Source organism: Pelecanus crispus, chromosome 4 (genome assembly GCF_030463565.1).
Source record: "Pelecanus crispus isolate bPelCri1 chromosome 4, bPelCri1.pri, whole genome shotgun sequence".
Classification (NCBI taxonomy): domain Eukaryota; kingdom Metazoa; phylum Chordata; class Aves; order Pelecaniformes; family Pelecanidae; genus Pelecanus; species Pelecanus crispus.
In genome coordinates, this window is record NC_134646.1 from 77,352,720 (window position 1) to 77,373,643 (window position 20,924).

Sequence of the window (20,924 nt, forward strand, 5' to 3'; positions counted from 1 at the left end):
GTATATGAAGTTGGCATTGGTGCAAATTCTGTAATGCTTCCAGCCATTCAATTTTAATAATATTGACCTATGAATTTATACTCATGATTTAGTTGGACTGGGTTACTTCACCTCTTGATAGATGCTAGTCCACTCAGACTACTAGTGGTGAAATAGCCACAGTTTTTACGGAATAAGCAACGCTGTCACCAGTTTGTTTTGCAGCAGGACCAGACTATGAATCAGAAGATCAGCTGTCATAAGCTAAGTGCAGACTTAACACACTTAGATGAAGAGACTATGAAGAGTGGTCTGAGTATTGCCACTTTTACCAACTGACAGAGCACACATAAATCAATCTCATAGCACAGGCAGTTCTAATAAAAAACCTGAAAGATGTAAGGAGTTTGGTGAATTAGCAGATGAACCCTCAGTGAACCCTGTGGGGCAGTCAAGATGATTTTGGTTTCTCTGTGTTTGGATTTTGGCGTGTATGAAGGTTCAGACTTCTTCCAAGGAATGACAGAAAGGTGCAGAATTCAAGGTAAGACACAAACAAGTTATCACAGGACTAATTAAGGTGACAGCTTCATGTCAGTTATTCCTCCTCTGTATGTGTTCTATCCTTAAGTATTACACATGCAATGGAGCCTTCCCACAACTTTAAAAGCAACTGACAATGCAAATTTATAGTAACTTGTTTATGTGACTGTTACCTTAGCTAGTACTGTCATTATGGGATGAGGCTTGCAAGTAACTTCTGCAAGTAATGCAGCTCCATTAAAATAAATAGGACTCTTTATATTAACCTCATTGACATTAGAAAGAGGAATACAAAGACATTTTTAAAAGAATTTAAGCTACTGAACCGATTGAACTGATCAATGCATCCTGAGCCCCTTGAAGGAAGTTTCAAAGCCAGTAACCAAATATGGTCTTTAACATTCTTGTACAACTTATATTTAATACTTCTAGGCAAAACACATGTTCGTTACATTGAATGTAGTTGACTGTGAAGGACAGCTCCAATAGGCTTAGTGTTAATGAAACAAGCAACAGATTAAGCGTCTGCCTGCATGCATATGTACATATAAAAAGTGTGTGGATATAGAATCATAGAATATCTCAAGTTGGAAGGGACCCAGACCATCGAGTCCAACTCCCTGCTCCTTGCAGGACCAGCTAAAGCTGATATGTGTGTATATCTCTATCTATACATCTCTATCTGTATCTTTATACTATTGTAAGCATACATTATTATTAGAATTACTACACTGGAATATATTGAGTCAAATTCTGATTTCTGCAGTTCCTGTAGAACTCAGTGGAATTTGGAGTATTGCAAGCCAAATCTATACTATACATTTGCTGATTTGGCATAATCTACATAATATGAAAGGATTAATTCTACTGACTTTGATATGACAGTTAGAACAAGATGCAAACTCTTTTTCAGCTGACATTGTTTGTAACCTATTTTTGTCTAACGCTGTTTGCCATCATCTGGGTTAATCTATACTGCAGTGAGGAGAATGTATGATTGCAGCCACATTGGTGTACCAATGCTAGCTCTAATTTATCTGTCCTGGGTAAAAATGAGAGTGAAAAAGTGACACACTAGGCTGCAGAGCTACTGTTTCTCTACATGAAAATGTTCCAGTTTGGCAAGGGTACTCATGCTACTACTGTATCACCACCTAACCAATGTGTGGACACAGCTGGCACCTCAGAGCATTTAAACTGTTAAATGATGCTGCAATTGTGTAAATTAATAATAATTGTAAAAGACTTGTTTACATGCTTATCTGATTTGCTCAGAAGGGATTTTACAACCATCGGCGTAAACAAGTCTGTCAGGGAAGTCAAATGTCTTTTTTCAAATGCTTAATGTCATACAGATGTTGAAGTGACTTATAAGGCATGACTCTAACTCTATGGGATAATTTGAACCTTCTTTTTTTTTTTTTTTTTTTTTTTTTTTTCCGGAATATGATGTTTGATCTATTCAGGGGCAGTAAGAAACAAAAGTACCACAGCTGTGAAAGGACTTTTCTGTGAGAGAACCTTGCCTCTGGGTAAGTAAAAGGGATTACTATAGTCTCACAAAGACAAGAAGGGTTCCGAGTGACTTTAAGAGGAGAAACACTTGAACAGCAAACTGAACTTTCAGGGGAAGCTTTCCCCAGCATTTGAACTTTGAGGTGGTGACAGGCTATTTAAGTACTGCTTACCTTAGCAGTGGATCAATCCAGTTCTCTTTTACATACAGTGAATCGTAGAACTGACTCCATTCATCTTTTATCCATGTGTTCAAATACAAGGCATTGAAGAAGAACCTAAGAAACTAATAATAAGTGATTTCTTTTAAATATGAATACTGAAGGTATGGTGTATATAAGACTACAAGAAGATAGGTGCTTTTACTCCAAACACTGCTGAAAAACTTGCTTGTATTTTACCCTGTAATTATAATCATAGGTGCTCGATATTTGTAGGTTCTTCTTAGTTCTGATAGGACAGCCCCATACCTTTCAGCCCTATTTTGTGCAACACTAACAGATACTAAAGCACAACAAACAAAATTTTGCTGATCAACAACTGAAGGACTAAATGAATACTACCCCCTTGGATTCCCATTCTTGTCTAGAAACTACTGCTCTTCCACAAAACTGCAGATGCTGGCATATCAACACACTATCCAAAAGAAGATATTTCAACCCTAAAAGCATGACTATAAACTAAGTTTTGAATTGTGAAGAAGTTGGTTTTTTTGGTGCTTCCAGATTCAGTGGAGTTTGCCAAGTATATGCTAAGGGATGCATTTCATCCTATTGGTCTAGAAACTCATTCATTCTCCTTATGGAGAATCCTTCTCTGTAGTGCACGCACGCTGGATTACATTTTTCACCTAGCGTAGTAATTCATACTTATTCAATGTATAAATAAAATGCTAGAAGTCCAGACAGAGTTCATACTCTCCAACAGCACTGATGCACTGTATATACACTACTACCAGTTACCGTAACAAAATTTTAGATCCAGGTATCTCAGCTGTATATATGATTATAGACCCAGAGAACATGTTCCCTGCCAAAGTACTCTTCTTACCTTATGGAAGGCCCTGACTATACACAAGGTTTATAAAAAATGTGTTTTTAAACCCATGTAAGCAAGTGTGTATACAGGGGTGGATTGACATGAGCTGATACACTTACAATGAGGCAGACCCTGAAGGGTGAAGCTAGTTTAAAATTTCTAGGTATTCAGAGAGCTCACAGAAGAAGTTGATGCAGAAATACTGCAGGTGGTGATTTGTAAATCCTCCAGTTTTCTTTCACTAGTTTTCATTAAGCTGAACTCCTCCTCCCTCTCTGTGTCCTCAGTATTCCTCTTTTATAGCCTAGTCCATCCTCAGAGGCTGCAATGAGTTGTCTACTACATTACCACGTGAAACTAAGCCTCTGAGCTGTTGTTTGAGCTCTCCCTGACTGATCTTCTCCATCTAGGTTTTCTAAATATTTGCTGTAGCTATCTTTTACAAAGTACTTGCAACCTAACTACTTCTTCAAGGCAGATGAAAGTATAATAAAGGCACACAGTGATTTCTAGCTGTTGTATTTAACAGCTGGCTATTACCCCTTGAGGCCTCCTACTGCAACACCAGTTATGTACTGGTTATTAATATTTCACACTTTATTAAGGCAAATGTCATTGATAAATGTTATGATGTACTGCTATGAGGTACAGAGAATGGTAACTGTGTAATCAGATATCAATACTGTGATGTATACTTTACTACTGTTTTAGTCACAATCCCCAGAGAAATGCTACAAGAAGGATATGCCCCAGTATGCATCATGCTACAGAAGGCTTTGAATGCAGCCCTGGAATGGTTATCCAGGCAATGCAGGGATTGCAAATGGCAATGCAGGATTACCAGACATCATTCCTGACCAGAGTCTGCCTGGGCCAAAGTCCACACTCTTGGTTTTGATAATCCATATCACAGATGGCGAATGTCGGCAAAGTAAGACCCATGAAGCCATAGCACATTTCATTTCTTAACAACAGAAACTTTTGCATTTTGAGAACTGAATTGCTAGGAAATATCTCTTATATTTCTCTTTTGTCTTTGGCCACGTGACACAGGTGGCAACCCCAATATCAGCAGTTGTTGCTTTTATAGCAGCAGAATGAGGCTTGAATTTCTCACAGATTTCTGTTTGGATGTTACCACTACCAATGTCCTTAGAGAAGTTACTGGACAGTCATTTTGGTAACAGCATTATTCTGCTTACTCTTCTGTCTTGAGTGTTCTGAGAGTTTCTCTACTCACAGAGCATGATAACTGAGATTCATATCCCTTCTAGAAGTGGTGGATTAACACCAGAAACGAATTGTACCCATTTTTTACTATTTTAATGTACTCTGGCTGTAGTAGGACAAGTGTGTATAATTAAAGACTGTTTTGTAATGCATTTTTACAGGCGGGCTAAATTAATACCTTGCTTTTGAGAATTTGAATGTGCCCTGCTAATATTCTTAACATATTTTTACACAGTGGGATTGTATAGATTTCTAAAAAGCAAATAAAAAATGGGAAGTTTCCTCATCTGGTATCATCTTTACATCCACATAGTCATTTGCAGAGCTGAAATCCTTACATTCACAACATGAGCTCTTGACTCTTGAGTTAAGGAAGTAACTGCAAGGAACAGCAGGTTCTGTTTCTCCATACAGATCAGCCACTACCTGAGAATGCTATTATTTTGGCTGTACACACCAACAACTATTTGCTGTAGCAGCAAATGCAATCAAGGAAGTTCCTGTCCACTCCTCTCTTCATCTGCTGATTCTTTGCCTCTTATTGCAGTTTAGTTCTTCAGCTATGCCCGCTCAATCACCTGTAGGGTTGTACCTTTCAACTGCAACAGAGAAATGAAGAGGAAGGCAAGAAGCTCTTAAGAAGGCTTTCCAATGAAGAAATTGTAATGGGCAACTCTATTTTGAGAATCCTGGGGTAAAGGTGTAGAGAAAAAGGTCCTAGCATGGTCTCAGGTCCTTCTGCCATTGTCTGATCCAACTTGGACTTTTTTTGTCCTTAAGTCCACCATGAGGCTGATCTTATCCTACCATTCCTACCTCATCATAATAGCAATTACAATACCCAGTTTGTACATAGTGATTTTCCTTTGCAGATCTCAGAATTTCTTTATAAAGGACTTCACTGCTGTTAGAAGCAATCAGAACAGAAACAGAACAAAACAGGTTCTTGAATGCTAGAAAGAAAACACTAGTTGTTTTGCATTTTTTACAAGGCAATTATGAAATTATAAAGCTGTTTACTTCAACTTTTTATTTCAATGGTGTATTTTCTCTAACATATAAACCTTTAAATTTTACAAAAAATATAAAAGAACAACATGCATGAATAATAGAACAGAAAAATAGGCTTGAGCTAGCAATGCATAGCTAAGTTCTTAGAAGAACAATCACACTAAAGTTACAAAATTGGGTTTTATCTTATGGCTCTGTAATTATACAACCATAAAGAATTTTTGCATGTACTGTTAACATTACAGAATGAGATTTTATGATTTTCTGTTCAAGCAGATGAACGTGTGTTAGTGAGGTAGCATTATTATTCTGCCTGGATATTCTGCCTAAATGAAAATATTTGAACGCATCAATCATAGGGAAACACTGTGACTTTGATTTGAATGGACTCCATCATGCAGTCCTTTAAGAGAAAGGTCTACTCACACAAGTCGATCTCATTCAACTAAATAGTCCATTTATTTTCATGAAGACTATACATCTGAGTAAGGTTTATCTGCATGATTAAGAAAATTCCATTCAGCCTGTGATGTGCAGAAAAATTTACTTTTTAATTAAAGTAAATCTATTCTAAGTAGGTATATGTGAATAATTTTTCTGCATCTCAACTGAACTCAGAGACAATAGTCATCAGGCAAAATCTACAGGTCAGCATCCTGAAGGAGAACTCCAAATTTCTGACAACTTCTGTTGCTAAGGCTGCAGATATGCCTTCTGCTTTTTTTTTCCTTGCTGCTTCTGGTTTTGTCTCTGTTGCTGGGGGGACCAAATGTTGCTTCTAAATCCTCTGCTGCAGGTGCATTAATATAATCTAGCATCACTTTGGAGACAAAGAAGCTCTTCTAATGCAAGAGAAGAAAACCTAGGTGCCATGGTGATGAGGATCTGATAAGACACTTAAGCAAACAAAGTTACATCTACAGAAAAAAAAGTAGCAGGTGCAGACCATTGCATAATGCAGCACTTCCCTATCAGAAAAGAGTTATTCCAGACAAGGAAGGAGATATTATCTGAAATAGAACATCAGGGCACTGACACTTAAGCCATATAAAGCTAGGTGAATGTAATCAACAAGAGATAACTGGCATGAAGTGGGACAATTGTGTTGCTAGCTGAATGAGCTCAAGATGCATCCAATCTAGTGGCTTGTGTCTAAGACATTTACCAAAGAAGGGGCTGGGAGAGCATTTTAGACAGAGTGATTTGTCTGTCTACCAGATTATGATAATTCTTCCAGCCACTTCTCTGTTCTTTCTAACAGCTAATGAAATATATGATTTTTGTCTCTGAGTGGAATTAATAAAAAACATTCCACAGTAAGCCCACCAAAACAAAGTGAGTAGAGTGTTTCTAAAAACGTTATGCAGACAACCTAGCCTACTCTCTCCCTACATATTACAAAGCAACTGTACTCATTAAAGAGACACTGGCATCCACATGAACATTCAAAGTAATCAGTATAAGGATAAACCTTAGCCCTTTGTGTATGAATTACTAAAATTTGCCTCTCTTGAATTCCACATTTATTATTCAAATGCTGTGTTTGGACTATGCTTTGAAACATCTTGGATGATCAAAGTTTACATATGCTGTGTCACCAGTAAGTTAATTTTTAGCCTTTACCTGAGAAAACAGGGCTTACGAGAAAGTATTGCTGCTCAGTTTATCCCTCTCCCTCTCTTTACAACATAGCTTTTAAGACAATCAGCACTTTCAACCATTTTCAAAGAGAAGCAGAAGATACTTATATTTCTACAAATTTAATGAAAATTACCAAACAAGTTATGGAGCGAAACCCAAATTTGTGACTCCAGAAAGGAAAAGGCAAGAACAACTTTGTTGTCATGCTTTCCATTTGGCAGCAATGGTTTGGTCAATTGTGCGTATGTTGTAATGGGGTAATTGGTACATGCATAGCTCCAAATAGAATCATAGAACCATAGAATCGTTTAGGTTGGAAAAGACCTTTAGGGTCATCCAGTCCAACCATTAACCTACACTACCAAGTCCACACTAAACCAATCAAGGGTAGACTAGACTAGACCATGTCCCCAAGTGCCACATCTACCCATTTTTTGAACACTTCCACGGATGGTGACTCCACCACCTCTCTGGGCAGCCTGTTCCAATGCTTGACTACCCTTTCTGTGAAGAAATTTTTCCTAATATCCAACCTAAACCTCCCCTGGCACAGCTTGAGCCCATTTCCTCTCATCCCATCGCTTGTTACTTGGGAGAAGAGACCAACCCCCACCTCACTACAACCTCCTTTCAGGTAGTTGTAGAGAGCGATAAGGTCTCCCCTCAGCCTTCTCTTCTCCAGGCTAAACAACCCCAGTTCCCTCAGCCGCTCCTCATAAGGCCTGTGCTCCAGACCCTTCACCAGCTTGAATGAGCAATTGTTTTTTGGGAAGGAGAAAAAACAATGGAAAGACAATAGGCTTGATAATCAAAGTGGTAGTGGATTGTTCAGGGAAAAAAGAACACTAATCAGCAGGAACTGCAAGTTTCAACAGATATGGAAAAATCTCCTGCCTAAAGTCAAAGAATGTGAGCAGAGCCAAGAGTGAGTATCCAAGTATGCACATGCAAGTATGAGTATGCAACAGGGACAACTGTAAATCACATGAACTGTAAATCGTCTGATTATTCTACCTTCTCAGATTATATAAAATACATTTTAACTTGATCTTTGACTGAATATGAGATAGTCATTGTGTAAGTATAGAAATTGAAGGTTCTTGCGACGACAAAATACTAATTTAATTTCTGAATTTAAACAGAAAGTAACACTAATTTCTCAATATAAATTATCCTGAAAGTTAAGAAAAGCCATCTGGTTAATGAAATACAATTAAGAGATCATTAATTATTTTTCAAAAAATGTTTTGTACTTTCATTACCTTTTGCATTTTTGCAGTGTTCAGAGATTTCACAATTCTGCTGAAGTGCTGAAGACCAACCTCTTCTAGTTGAAAAGTAGCCAGATAACAAACAACTATCGAAAGATACATACATTTAAAATGCAGCAGGAAATTCTAATAAACCTATATCCTATACTCAGCATACTCTGAGATTTAGACTCTTACTTTAATTTTAAATAGTATTTAATATTGTTTATCTAACTGGGCAATATAATGCTTGACAATGAGAAATTGTAATATGAAGTTATACTACAATGTTAATCCTGTGTTCATTATTAGCATCATGACTCTATACTGTGGTTCATACAGATTAATTATCTTTCATGAGTCAGATCCAAGCTAGTACAAATCCACACAATTTCATGGAACTTCTAAAAGCTGAGGATCTGGCCACTTACACAAAACATGTAAAGCAGTTGTAGCTATCTGAAATCATTCAAAGGGGTCCTTTTGGTGCCTGCAAATACCTGTTTGCAGAACTGGGAGACCTACCATAGCAGCGTTTGGAATCCCGTAAGGCTGAAGGTAAGATCTTGCCATGATTTCACAGTCATTTTGTTATGCCAACATCAGCACTAAAATAAGCAGCTCTGTCAACGGCTATTGCTTGTTCCCACCCCCTCCTTTTACTTCCTGGTGTTTCTTCTCTTGGGCAAATACAGTCACCCACACAGCCAAGTTAAACCAGACTGTGAATTTTAACCTGAAGCACTTTCTCGATCAGTTCACTGGATGGCTGCTAAAGACAAGTTCTAACTCAAGAGAAGGTATGACATAGGGGTGAGAATGAGTGGCCAGTGATGAGAAAAAGGGCAGCCTGTTTCTTTGGGTAGTAGAACCAGCTTATACAATAAATATCTGCATATTCTGTCTGTGAAATTCTCTGTTAGTCTGGCAACAAGGCAGGGAGAACAGGAGTCAGATGGCTCCTGAGAGACATGACTGAAAAGTTTCTGACCATATTACATTGTTGGAAACAGCTCTCTTTCAGTGTAACCAAAATTTTCAGTGTAAGCAAGCTTATTCTGAGAAAAGGTAATGTGAAGAAGACATAAAAGAAAGTTTTGATAGTTAATTTTTCAACATACTCTGTTTTTAATGTTTTCAGAGAGCATAGCTTTTATTCTTCTGTTCCAAAATCATAGATTATTATACAGAACAAAGGTTTTATACAAAAAATCTCATATTTCTAGTATTTATTTTCTTTTTTTTTTTTTTTGCAAGTGACCATTTTGCAGAGAGTGTTGTAATCTCTGTTTTTATTCTGAATTAGAATAAACCCAAGTTTTTAAATTGTGAAATTCTCTAGGAAATCCAAATCTGATTCTTGCCCCACCCTCTACGGGATACTCCTGCAAGTATGCAGTTTGATACAGGAAAAGGCAGAGTCAGTGCTGTGAGCTTTTTGCAGACCTGTAAAGTTCATGAGCTTCTGTATCAGCTTTCACTTTGATCAATCAGGCTTCACTTGCACTGCAGTATTTTAGCTGCCACCAAACAGTAATGATAAAATCAGTAAATTCTGACCCATGTGCTGCAGCCAACTCAGTGTTATTGTTAGGCTTCAATCTTGTGCTTTAGCATAGCAAAATATTTAAGCAGTCTTAGTAGAATATACATTTATCTCCTACAAGCTTTATTAAATTCAGATCTGCTCACACATAGCAACAGCCTTTATAAGCAGCTTTTATCATTTAAGTGTCAATGCAGCTTGGCAAAGGGAATCACAAGCAGCTTAAAAAAATGTAAGCCAATGACCTTAGACTCTCAACTTGTTGATAAAGGAAAATTTTCCGAGGCCTACCCTCTGCCTATGATTAATGGAGGCTTTTGAGTGGACCAGTCCTGACAATCCAATTATAGCAACACTCAGCTTAAAGGTATAATATATGTGCCCCAGACACTGAAAAACATGGCTTTGGAGAAATGGAGACAATGAAGCATTACCATTTAGAATAAACTCAATATACTATTAATTTAATCCTTGACAGTTTAGGTTCCCTTTCGTTCGTTATTTGATTTAGATTTCTATACCTTTCCAGATTGTGACAGAAGCAACCAGAATTGCCATAAAAATTTAATAGCTTTTAAACCATAAAATGTAGATATACTTAGATATATTTTTTTGATTTTTTCAACCACTTTCAATTAAATTGCCTAGTCTTTTCAAAGTACCCACAAAGCTTCAGAACATATCTGACTTAGAGAACCAATGCCAGTGCGATTTGTGATTCCAACTTAATTAGGGACTTAATAAATCAACCTCAGTATATGTGTATTAAATGCATAGCATAAAATATTTTTTAAGTTACTTTTTAATGTACTTCTCAATGCCTGAAATAACTTTGGGAGTAGTAACTACTCTGATTAACTAGCTGACACTATCAGATGTAGTTGCATTGTAACACATTCTAACCAAGTACCTAATAAAAGGAAAATAATTGACCTCACTCATGGAGACAGACAGAAGTCTATTTATGTCATTGTGATGGTCAGTAATGAAGAAACCCATGTATGGGTAGAGACAATCATATGCTCATACTTTGAGACATGCTGTGTTCCTCAGCAGACAGAGCTTTGTTATACAATTTCATATCTGAATGGCATAGGTACTAGGTTGCATAGAAGAGAATAAAGGGAAATCACTGAAGAACATTTTTTAAAGTGATGGCTAAACTTCCAAGATACTTCTTCCATTCACCAATCCTTTTTTCCATCTGCATGGGACCTAATCTGAAGGCACATTCTGCAGAACTTTCTTAAGGTAAAATTCCAGTTAAAGCCTGTGAGAGTCCAGACTAAATAACAATTTCAGGATTTAGGTTTTACATCATAAGGCCATTGGAAAAGTTCCTGTATTTCATGCTGCACTGGGCACAATGACAGTGCTTCAGATGTAATATAATATTAAGGCTTACATTAGTAAAATAATATTTTTTAAAGTTTTGTGGTAAACATATTTGGTATTTTAAAGAAAACTTACCTACATAGAGATTACGCTCAGAAATCAGGCAGTATCTCCCATCCCGAACAAAAAAGGCATTGACTACTACGTCCAATAAAGGTTTATATTCTATGCATCCAGCTAGTGTATCCAACACAAATTTTTCTTCTGTCACATTAAGAGTCTACAGAGATACAAAATTAACAGTGATTAATGTATTCTGGAAAGAAAATGTTAATTGTGTACAAAAAGAAGTACAATCCTTTTGAAGTAATTGGAAAACATGAAAAACGAACAGCAGTGCCTTTGGTAGGGCTGATGCACTTCTAATACTATCAAATATGGGCAGTCCTAACAAATTAATGGTCCTTGTTAAGTAAAATGTAAACTTCCCCATAGTTAAACTTTCAGTTCATCTGCTGACATACTCATTTAGTTAAAAGGCCTTGATATGTGAATGTCAACAGTTATTGCAAAGAAAATTTGAAGTCTCTCAGCTATAAGCAATGATTAACTTACTCAACAGTATAAGAGTTTCAGTAAGAGTTTGCTTTTCCCGTAGGAAACCTGTTCTCTGTAGGTGAAGTCTGTGCTACCTGGGGAGACTAAATCGAGGGGAGAAGCTGGACAGGGATTATGGAAAAGACTCAACTGATACTGTAACCTAATATTGGAGAATATGACTATTTTAAACTAAACATGTGAGTGCCAGGATTCTTGTTAATGCAGCAGACTGCGTTTCTTATCCAGCTGTGCTCTCGGTCACTCGCAATGTTCATGCAATACCTCAAGAGAACAGAAAAAGGAGGGCCAGATGCCCACTGCACACCATTTGGATCCTACCTCATAATTCCTTTAAAAAGTTTGAATGTTCCTGAACTTTACAGAGAGTTTCACTCATAATAAATTACCTATGGAATATCTGTTATTACATGAGAGAAACTTCGAGTGAGAACCACCTTTAAAACATCGCAATAAAATCTGAGGCCCCGAAGAGTTTTTTATTACATGAACTGAAAAAGGACAGCCACACTGTGACAAAATGACAAACAATAATGATTCTTCGACTTAAGCAGGTTAACCAAGAAGCCAAGAAAAAAGCTAAGTGCATCTTCTGAAAACAGGTAGTCCACATGTGATATATGACCTCTCCCACAGCTCTGAGATATGGGAACAATTGAACTGCAATAGTATATCAGATCAGAAGTTACCTTGTCTAGTAGGCTATCTGCTAGCATCTTGATCGCTTTATTTCCCTAATGTGACTCATTTCTAGTTTAACAGTATTATTAGAGGCTGCTGGAAGGAACTATGTGAGTCTCCTGATGCATGACACTATATAGGATTTTGAGACTCAGTAAATACAAGGCAAAACTTTAAAATTACAGTTCTAATTTTTAAATGTAGAAAATGATGCAGAAGCATTCCAAGTGTATTTTCTCAGGTTGTCATTCAGAGTAAGCATAATTCTTTTTTACTTACTCCTGCTCAAAAGCCAGGTTTCATTTCTTCCAATTTGTGCATCATCACTAGAAAAAAATAGTGCCTCCATATACATATATAAGTTTACATATGCTTCTACACACACACATGTATGCAGGCAAAATTACACCTACATACATCCTTTTAATTTCTTTACTGCCATTGGGATTACACTAATACATCTGACTACCTCTCTGGCAGGACTGTAATAGACAATATTACTAATGATGCACATACAGAAACAGAATCAAGGTCAGTTTGAGGTTTTTAGGTCCTTAAGGCTAATAATAGTTAAAATGATAGAAAAATTTTATTTCTATAACTGCAGTAATCAGATGTGACTCTGAATATATTCTGTGACCCAGATATGTTGGGTAAGAAGAAACAGAGTGTAACCAATCTAATCATTACATGGAGACATGGAAGCTTCACAAAGTCTGCTGGGCAGCTCTAGAGACTGAGCGCGGATACGCAGGATATCACCTACATTCTTAATCAGGGTTCCAGAGGAAGAAGAACCAACAGGTTGCAGTTGAGATGGGAGAAAGATAAAGGGGAATGCATTTGGGAAAATGGAGCCAACTAAGAGTGAGGTGGCAAAGGAGCACAGAGAAAGGAGTGAAAAGAAGGGTAAGGGAAAACAGGAGATACTGTTGGGCTTAGGTGGAGGATGGACACAAATGGAAGAGTAGAGGAAAGAGACTGAACGCATCTGAAAATATGCAATAAAAATTAATTTTCTGGGAAGGCCGGACTCCATCTTGCTAAGAACTGAGAATTCTTGTGAGGCACACAGTCCATTCTAAATATACCTTTTCTGGATGAAGATTTATAGAAGTTCTTTCATAAAACTGACAAGGAAAATCCAGAAATCTAATCCCCCACCAAATGTTCAAATACATATCCCATATTTGATATGAGATATCTGAGAATTCACCACAAAAGGTGAATGATGCTGATGAACAGAAAGTCCATAGTAAAACTGGACAAGCCCTTTGGAAGCAAGCCCAACAAAAACGCTCACAACTGTCTCTGCTAGAAAGCTAGAATATAAATTGTTTCCAAGATCTTTATTTGATTAGAATCTTTGCGTTCACCTTCTGAGTACTTTGCTATATCATACATGTATAAAGTGCTAAAACAAACCAGTGCTTTTCAAATGTACTTTGGAGAGATGACCAGAAGTAGATAAACAGATAACAAGATGACACCAGTGCCCAAATCATATCTCCTATACAGTTCAGACTACAGCACAAAAATGCAATCGTATTATTTACATTTACTCTACTTCTTTTACTGTTCTGAGTTAACAAGTCAGAAGTTAGTTGTTAGGACAAACGCAGAAATACGTGCTTACTCTTGCTTACTCCTTGAGCAAGAAAGTACCTAACCACTACATGGCCTCAAGCTAAGCAACAAGGTGACAGGAGGTGCAGCCTGGGGACAACTGTGTCCCAGAACATCAGTACTGATTGGTAATTCTGTGGACCACAGGCCAAAAATTCTTGTCATGAAGTATTACCAATTGAATCTGCTTTTAGTTACAAATGGTACTAAGTGTTCCGCTTCTACATATAAAAATTGAGAATAGTTAAGCAGCCTGCAGCTGTGTCATCTAAGGAAGTGATCTCATCAGAACTCCTAATAAACTAAACAAGACTGGGCAGGATCAGTACTTGGATAAGAAATCTCAAAGGTGAGCCAGTTGTCGGTTAAGCCTTGCTGATAATCTAGTGAAACAAAACCTGAGCCAATGTTTTAAAACAGTTAGGATACTCTCTGCATAGAAGGTGCATTGTGTCCTCAACAAATTTCATCAAGGCTATTTACAGTTTATCTGTATATCTGAAATCATAATTGCTTTGGGAAAGTAGTATGTCAGGTAGGTGTCACCTCTGGCACTAATTCCTAAGTGCATTCTTTCTGTGTGGCTTTGTGTTGTATTTTATGTCAGTGGGATGTATTTCAGAAGTGGATCAAATGATCCTGAAAGAGTACAATATGATGACAGACTGTACATTTATAGAACCTTTTGTATGAGGTTCTCAAAACACTTTACTAACATTAATTGCAGTTAATGAGATTCCTTTTGGCTAATGCTATTTTGCAAATGCAGGAACTACAGTATGGAGCAGATAAGAGATTTGCCCCAGGCGACACACTAAGTCATTGGAGGCAACAAGAAAAGAATTAATAAATGCTAATTTGTGAGCCTTTGTTCTGTCCATCAGACCATCTTCCTACCTTTTCAAGTATACTTTACTTCATGTATTTCTCTGAAACAACTAGCAGTTAGCTATGTTTTCAAGTATGCTGGGTGAGTCCTTCAGCATGAGGAAGGCCAGATAATTTACCGGTGAAAGTAACACATTCAGCTATCATCTTCTGTTGCACCGAATATCGAAATTTATCAGAAGACAAAACAGATCTTGAACAATATGCCTATTCTACACTCAGGAAACAACCTCTCTCTCTTATTAAATTTTTTGTATTGTTGTGTAAAATGTAAGTTTATGGTAGATGAATACTGGATGGTCCTATATTTTTAATGCTTGGAAGCCTATATATTACTGTGTTGACCAATGGCTGCACTGGATATAAGTAAAATACAGGTATATGTGTTCACAATGTCATTCCAACACAAATATCTGAAAGTGTTCTCTCTATGGCATTGAATTTCAGCTTTTTCTGATTCCCAAGTGTTCAAGTTGTAAAAGAATTATCCTGTCTGAAATTATCCTGAATGATCCTATGAAAAAGATGCCACTTGTCTGAATATGTGCTGATTGGCGTTATCACCCCCTTTTGAGAAATCCCTAATGCCCTTAGCCTGCTTCCATGGACATATTTTCCTTGCTCCCTGATACTTAGCTGTAGCTGGGAACAAGTCAAGTTCCTTCAAGGAGAGAACAGACTGTGTAAGAAAGCTTAATTATAGGACTTTGTACAGAAACAACTTTCAACATGTGTTAGTACAAGAATTAAATGGAGAAGTAGCTGCAAAAAGCAAACTTTGCCACTGTAGGTGTAGGGTAATAAAGATGGTTACAATAAGACCTGTTTAAGGGCCAGAGAGATCAGAAAAGGATGGGTAAGGAGTGAAAGAAAAGCTCTTGTTTCTGGAGAGAAGGAATGAAAGGAACACCAGCCATGACCTGTTTGAGACTTCATAGAATGCTTAGAATGCTTTGGGTTGGAAGGGACCTTTAGAGGTCATCTAGCCCAACCCCCTTTCTCAGGACAAGGATTTAGTTTAAGGTGAAACAAGCATTTTAGAAAGAAGATAATATTTGATTAAAAGATGAAATAGCTTTCACCTCCTGAGAGAACTGAATAATACTATGTACTGAACTTGTCTACTTCTAGGCAGAATATGCACATTTTGCAGATGCAGTCCGATTAATTTATAGTGCTTCAGATATCAGTGCTAGTCTTCTGCAAGGGTCTAATCAAAACACTGTGGAAATCAAAGAAAATATTCCTGTTGACTTCACTGGGTTTTGAATCAGTCACCAGAACCCAATCCTCTTTCCCTCTGAAGTCAGTGAAAATGCTTCCAGTAATTTCAATGGGAGAAGAAAACCCTGGGATCTTAGAATATAAGCAGGAGAACGTCCTGCTTCTACTACTTACAGTCTATGTTGCAGTCAGAAGTTAGCATTTTCGTCTTCATGTGATAATGCTGACCATCTTGAAGAGGTTAATGTTATTTTCCCTTGTACTTAATACTAAATCACATGAGCAGGACATTGCAGAAAAATCAGATTCCATCTTTACCTTAGAAAGATCCTAATCTGCATTTATGTCAGTAACTAATAACACAAATTAGATTTGTATAATGTAGTAGGATTTCTTTTTCACCACATATATAAAAATAATCTTGTATTACATTATTTTCATATTTAAAATTAAATCTATGACTTTTGACATTTGGGGATTTTACTCACAGTTGAGTGGGCATGTGCGAGACACACAGCTGAACCAACAAAAATGAGAACTATGAAGAATTATGCCAAATTACACCATGTTCTTGCGAAATGGAAAGCTCATAAACAGGTTCATCTTGCCATCAACATGAGAGGGATGAAGGAGTATAACAGTGAATTTGGGGTGGCACTTCTGATTTTACAGAAGCAAGCTTTTCAGTAGATGGGATTTATAAAGGTCAATATGACGGTCTGATCCTGCAACTCTAACTGAAGCAAATAATTCCACTGAAAATAAACTGAGTTATTTGCACAGAGAAAGGCACAAACATTGCATGGTAACTTCTGTGTTGAAATCTGTCTCTTGTTATCATAGCAAAAGCTTTATTCTAACAGTCACAAGGAAGAAAAAATGCCTGGGATGCTTCAGTTAGGTACAAAACTATAGTTTTGTACAGTCCAGTATAGAACAGTTCAGTTCTATAAATGGTCTGATGAAATGATATCCTTATGTACAATATACACTGGATGAAGGATCACTCTGGATATGGATCATTTTTGATAGATCTAATTGAATAATACTTAATAAAAAGAAGGGGGTTTAGTACACAAGAACAAAGATATTATCTGGAGGGCATCAGTCTGATGAAAGGAGTAGTAAAAAGCATTTAGGAAGATAAACAAGGAGAAGTCTGGCATTCAAATGAAGAACAATAGAAATAGAGATGTAAATTTGAATTTGAATACTAATAATTTAAACAACTGAGATAGACTTAAAGAATTATTTTAAGTTAATGTGTTAGGATAATTCAAATTTAATTCTGTTTTAATAGCAACCAAGTCACAACATTGAAGCAAAAGCCTTTATTTGCACTTATTATTTGTTTTTAAGAGGTTTGAGAGACATAATATGATTCTTCATGATTGAAGGTGAAGGCTTGTTTGTTGCAACTAGGAATCACCCATCATATTACTAATGAACCTATGTTCTTATTGAAAATATTTTAGTGAAAAACAAGTCCAATATTATGTTATAAACATCATAACTTACAATACAATAAACATGAAGATTGTAAATAACTGAATTACAAGTCAAAGTGTAATTTTCTTCTTGGAAGAAAACCAAGTCTGATCATTCACTGAGAACAACAAATAGAAATTCTTTTTATGATGTCAAATTCACATGTTGCAGAAATAAAATGTACAACATTTCTGAGTTTAACACAGAATCTCGTCTAGGCTAATTTTGATCATAACATTCTAATTAGAGGAAACCATGTTATTTATCTCCCACTATTCAAGAATTAAAAATCCTTACGATATTTCATTTGCATTTCTCTAAAAACAGGAGGCTAATAATCAGTGAGTTTCCCTAACTCCACTTGTATATAGAAGTTGGAAGAAGAACTAGGAGTTGGAAGATAGGAACTGAGACTGGAACATGTCTTTCTCTCTTGCTTCCTCAGTGGCCTTGTAGAGATTATGTTCTCTCTTGACACCTTGGTTTTGAATGCTATTAACTACCTGACACTCGGCAATTTATTTATACATTTCCATCACATCAAAAGAAGATTCCATCTTTATACATACAGTGGTTCACAGACCTGAACTACTGTCCAAGTAATGGTTTACCTCTGCTCTTTAAAATTCACTTTCTATTCCTTTAGTACTAATTTTCTGATTCCCTATTTTTACCTTGAAATACTGAGTGGTTGCAAAGTGCAATAAGTGAAAAAGAAAAAATGTATCCCAATGGCTATTGGATAAGTTATCTGCTTGATCTACCTCAATTGCAAAAATCCAGGGAAAGATGGGTGCTTTTTCAAAGCAGTGCACAGAGATTAGATGTGTGGCCACTGTTACTGTAAATGGACTGTGTAAAGCTAAATCCCACATACAGCTAGAAAAACGCAACTCTTGATAGCAGTATCTACTGCCATCATTTCTCTATAAATAACGATGGCCAACTACTTATCTCATTTCCACCAATATACATACAGAGTAATGATTCTGACTTTGGGCAGTCGCTCTGGAATATACTTGGAAGCAGACTGTACACCCAAATGTTTTCCAAACAGATTTCTATTTCAAAGCTTGAGACAAGATTTCCTACAATGAAATAATATGTTCAGATGGGAACACTGATATTTAAATAAAATTATAAAGATGCATTAAGAAATAAAAATAATAATAATAATAATCAAGAGGTTGCTTCTGCTCCTGTTGAAGTTAATGGATACCCTCCCATGCTATTCAAAAGGAACAAGAGGAGAGCAGCTCACATGGTCTGATACAAGGAACTGATATTTGATAGCATGTTGTCAAATATTCAGGTTTTTAACTAGCTATTTGGAAATAGTAAATAGTTCCAAATCAAATGCAGGGAAACACCTAGGGATGTATTTTCAAAGAGGCACACAGGGGTCAAGCAGTGCTTTACAAATTTGGCCTTTTGGTTTTCTTACAAAAATCCCCACACATTTTGCCAAGCAAAAAATACCCATTTGCATGTGTTTTCTGTGAATTTATACTGTAGCAGTAAGCTTCCCTGAAGATTCTGTGTGCCCTTACCATCCCCAGCCCAGGGCAAGCACAGCTTTCACTACAGTGCAGGATGAGACTGCGACAAGCCATGCTGGGTCAGTCTGGGAGCTCAAACTGATAGAAGAGGGTCTGTCTCGCCTATCTTCTCTGTGACATCTGCCTCTCATGGGCTTCCGTTTGAAGAGAGAGACATTGCTGATTCAATTTAGGTACGGTAGAGACTGGAACTGAATGTGCAAGAACTTGGAAGTGAGCAGAACAAAACCAAAGAGGCGAGCAGGACTTGCTGGACAGTGACAATAGCACTGGAATCAACAACTTGAAGAGATGGAACTGGGACAGGTTAAATGAAGAGACCTGGGCAAGTAAGTTTGAGGGTGAGTAAGAGAAAGGACAGGGATAGAAAGATGATGGAGCTTAGAACAGAACCCAGTTTATCTTTCTCTTCCATCTGCCCAATATTTGGCTAGCAGAGTATTCCAAACCTCTACAGTACAGCCATTTTCCAACCATTGTGAACTGCCAAAATATAAAAATTTCTACACAGTCTTTATGAAAGAGCAAAATATACTATTATTATTTCACACAATCACATATTTTGGCTTTTGTTTTAATTATTTATCTAACCTTACGTGTAAGTAAGGTTAGAGCATCTAGAGATTAAGAACAAAATCTTGCTGAAGAGTTATTACACAAACCTCTGGACTGTGTCACCCTCGCAGCAGCACAGTGAAACCAATGGAAATGTTGTGTTGGATTTTGAGCAGAATATTCAACAAAGACCGATTCTATACTTAGTAAGAGATCTAATACTGAAATCTACCAGTTACTTTTTGCTCTCATTTACAAAGCAAGTTATTCACAGTGGCTGGTATATTTTCACCCTACAGCTTCGACCTTTTGGATTTTATACATCTTTCTTTTTTTAGATTTTGATATTGTAAAGTCCTTAATTTTAACATATATTTGCTTGCCCACTTTCACTTCTTTTCCTGTGCCTCCCTTCACCAGACACTTTTACTGCTTTAATTTGTAAGGGTTCCAACAAGAATGGTCTTATGCCCCTGGTAGATGGTTGACAGGGATATTTTGATCAAGACAGATTGTGCCTTCCAGACTCACTCCCTTAGAACTAAATCCGACTTCCTTTCATAACATATTCACATTTATCGTGTACACAAATAAGAACCCTAAACTACAGTCTAAAATGCTGGCCTCTCTCTGTGACATTTCCTTGTTGCTGTCAGCTTAATTTCAACAATGCTAAAACAAAACTTCAGTGCTCTCATGCTACTTCTTTCCTCAGTGAGTCGTACTATTTGCCGCCCTGCCTGTCAGTCAAGCCCATAACTTCAGAGGTTGTTTTTCACATAGACTACTTTCCAGGATATCACAGCTACTCTATGTGCACGTCTTCTTCACTCTTTTCGAACAGCAGGTTTCAAGCAGTATTTACCTATCACTTCATGGCTAAAAATCTAAGGTAGTGTCTCAACATATTCTATTTTATTGTAATAAATATCTCTTTCCTGGGTTTAACTAATCCAATCTTTCTCTAGCAAATCATTAAGATTGTTCTGCTAGTCCATCTACCTGGACTTCAGTAAAGCCTTTGACACCGTCTCCCACAGCATTCTCCTAGGGAAGCTGGCGGCTCATGGCCTAGGCAGGCGTACTCTTCGCTGGGTAAAAAACTGGCTGGGTGGCCGAGCCCAGAGAGTTGTGGTGAATGGAGTTAAATCCAGTTGGTGACTGGTCACAGGCAGTGTTCTCCAGGGCTCAGTTTTG

At 37.1% G+C, this 20,924-nt stretch overlaps 1 protein-coding gene across 1 annotated transcript in view; it reads right to left on the reverse strand.

Annotated features, from left to right (window-relative positions):
- The window catches only part of CFAP99 (cilia and flagella associated protein 99), a 59,343-nt gene that overhangs the window by 34,106 nt on the left and 4,313 nt on the right, over window positions 1-20,924 (reverse strand). Inside the window, exons 3-5 of the mRNA XM_075709658.1 lie at window positions 11,224-11,368; window positions 8,220-8,314; window positions 2,211-2,323 (exon numbers count right to left, since the gene is read on the reverse strand). Coding sequence (XP_075565773.1) covers window positions 2,211-2,323; window positions 8,220-8,314; window positions 11,224-11,368 — 353 coding nt within the window. The remainder of the gene's footprint in view (window positions 1-2,210; window positions 2,324-8,219; window positions 8,315-11,223; window positions 11,369-20,924) is intronic.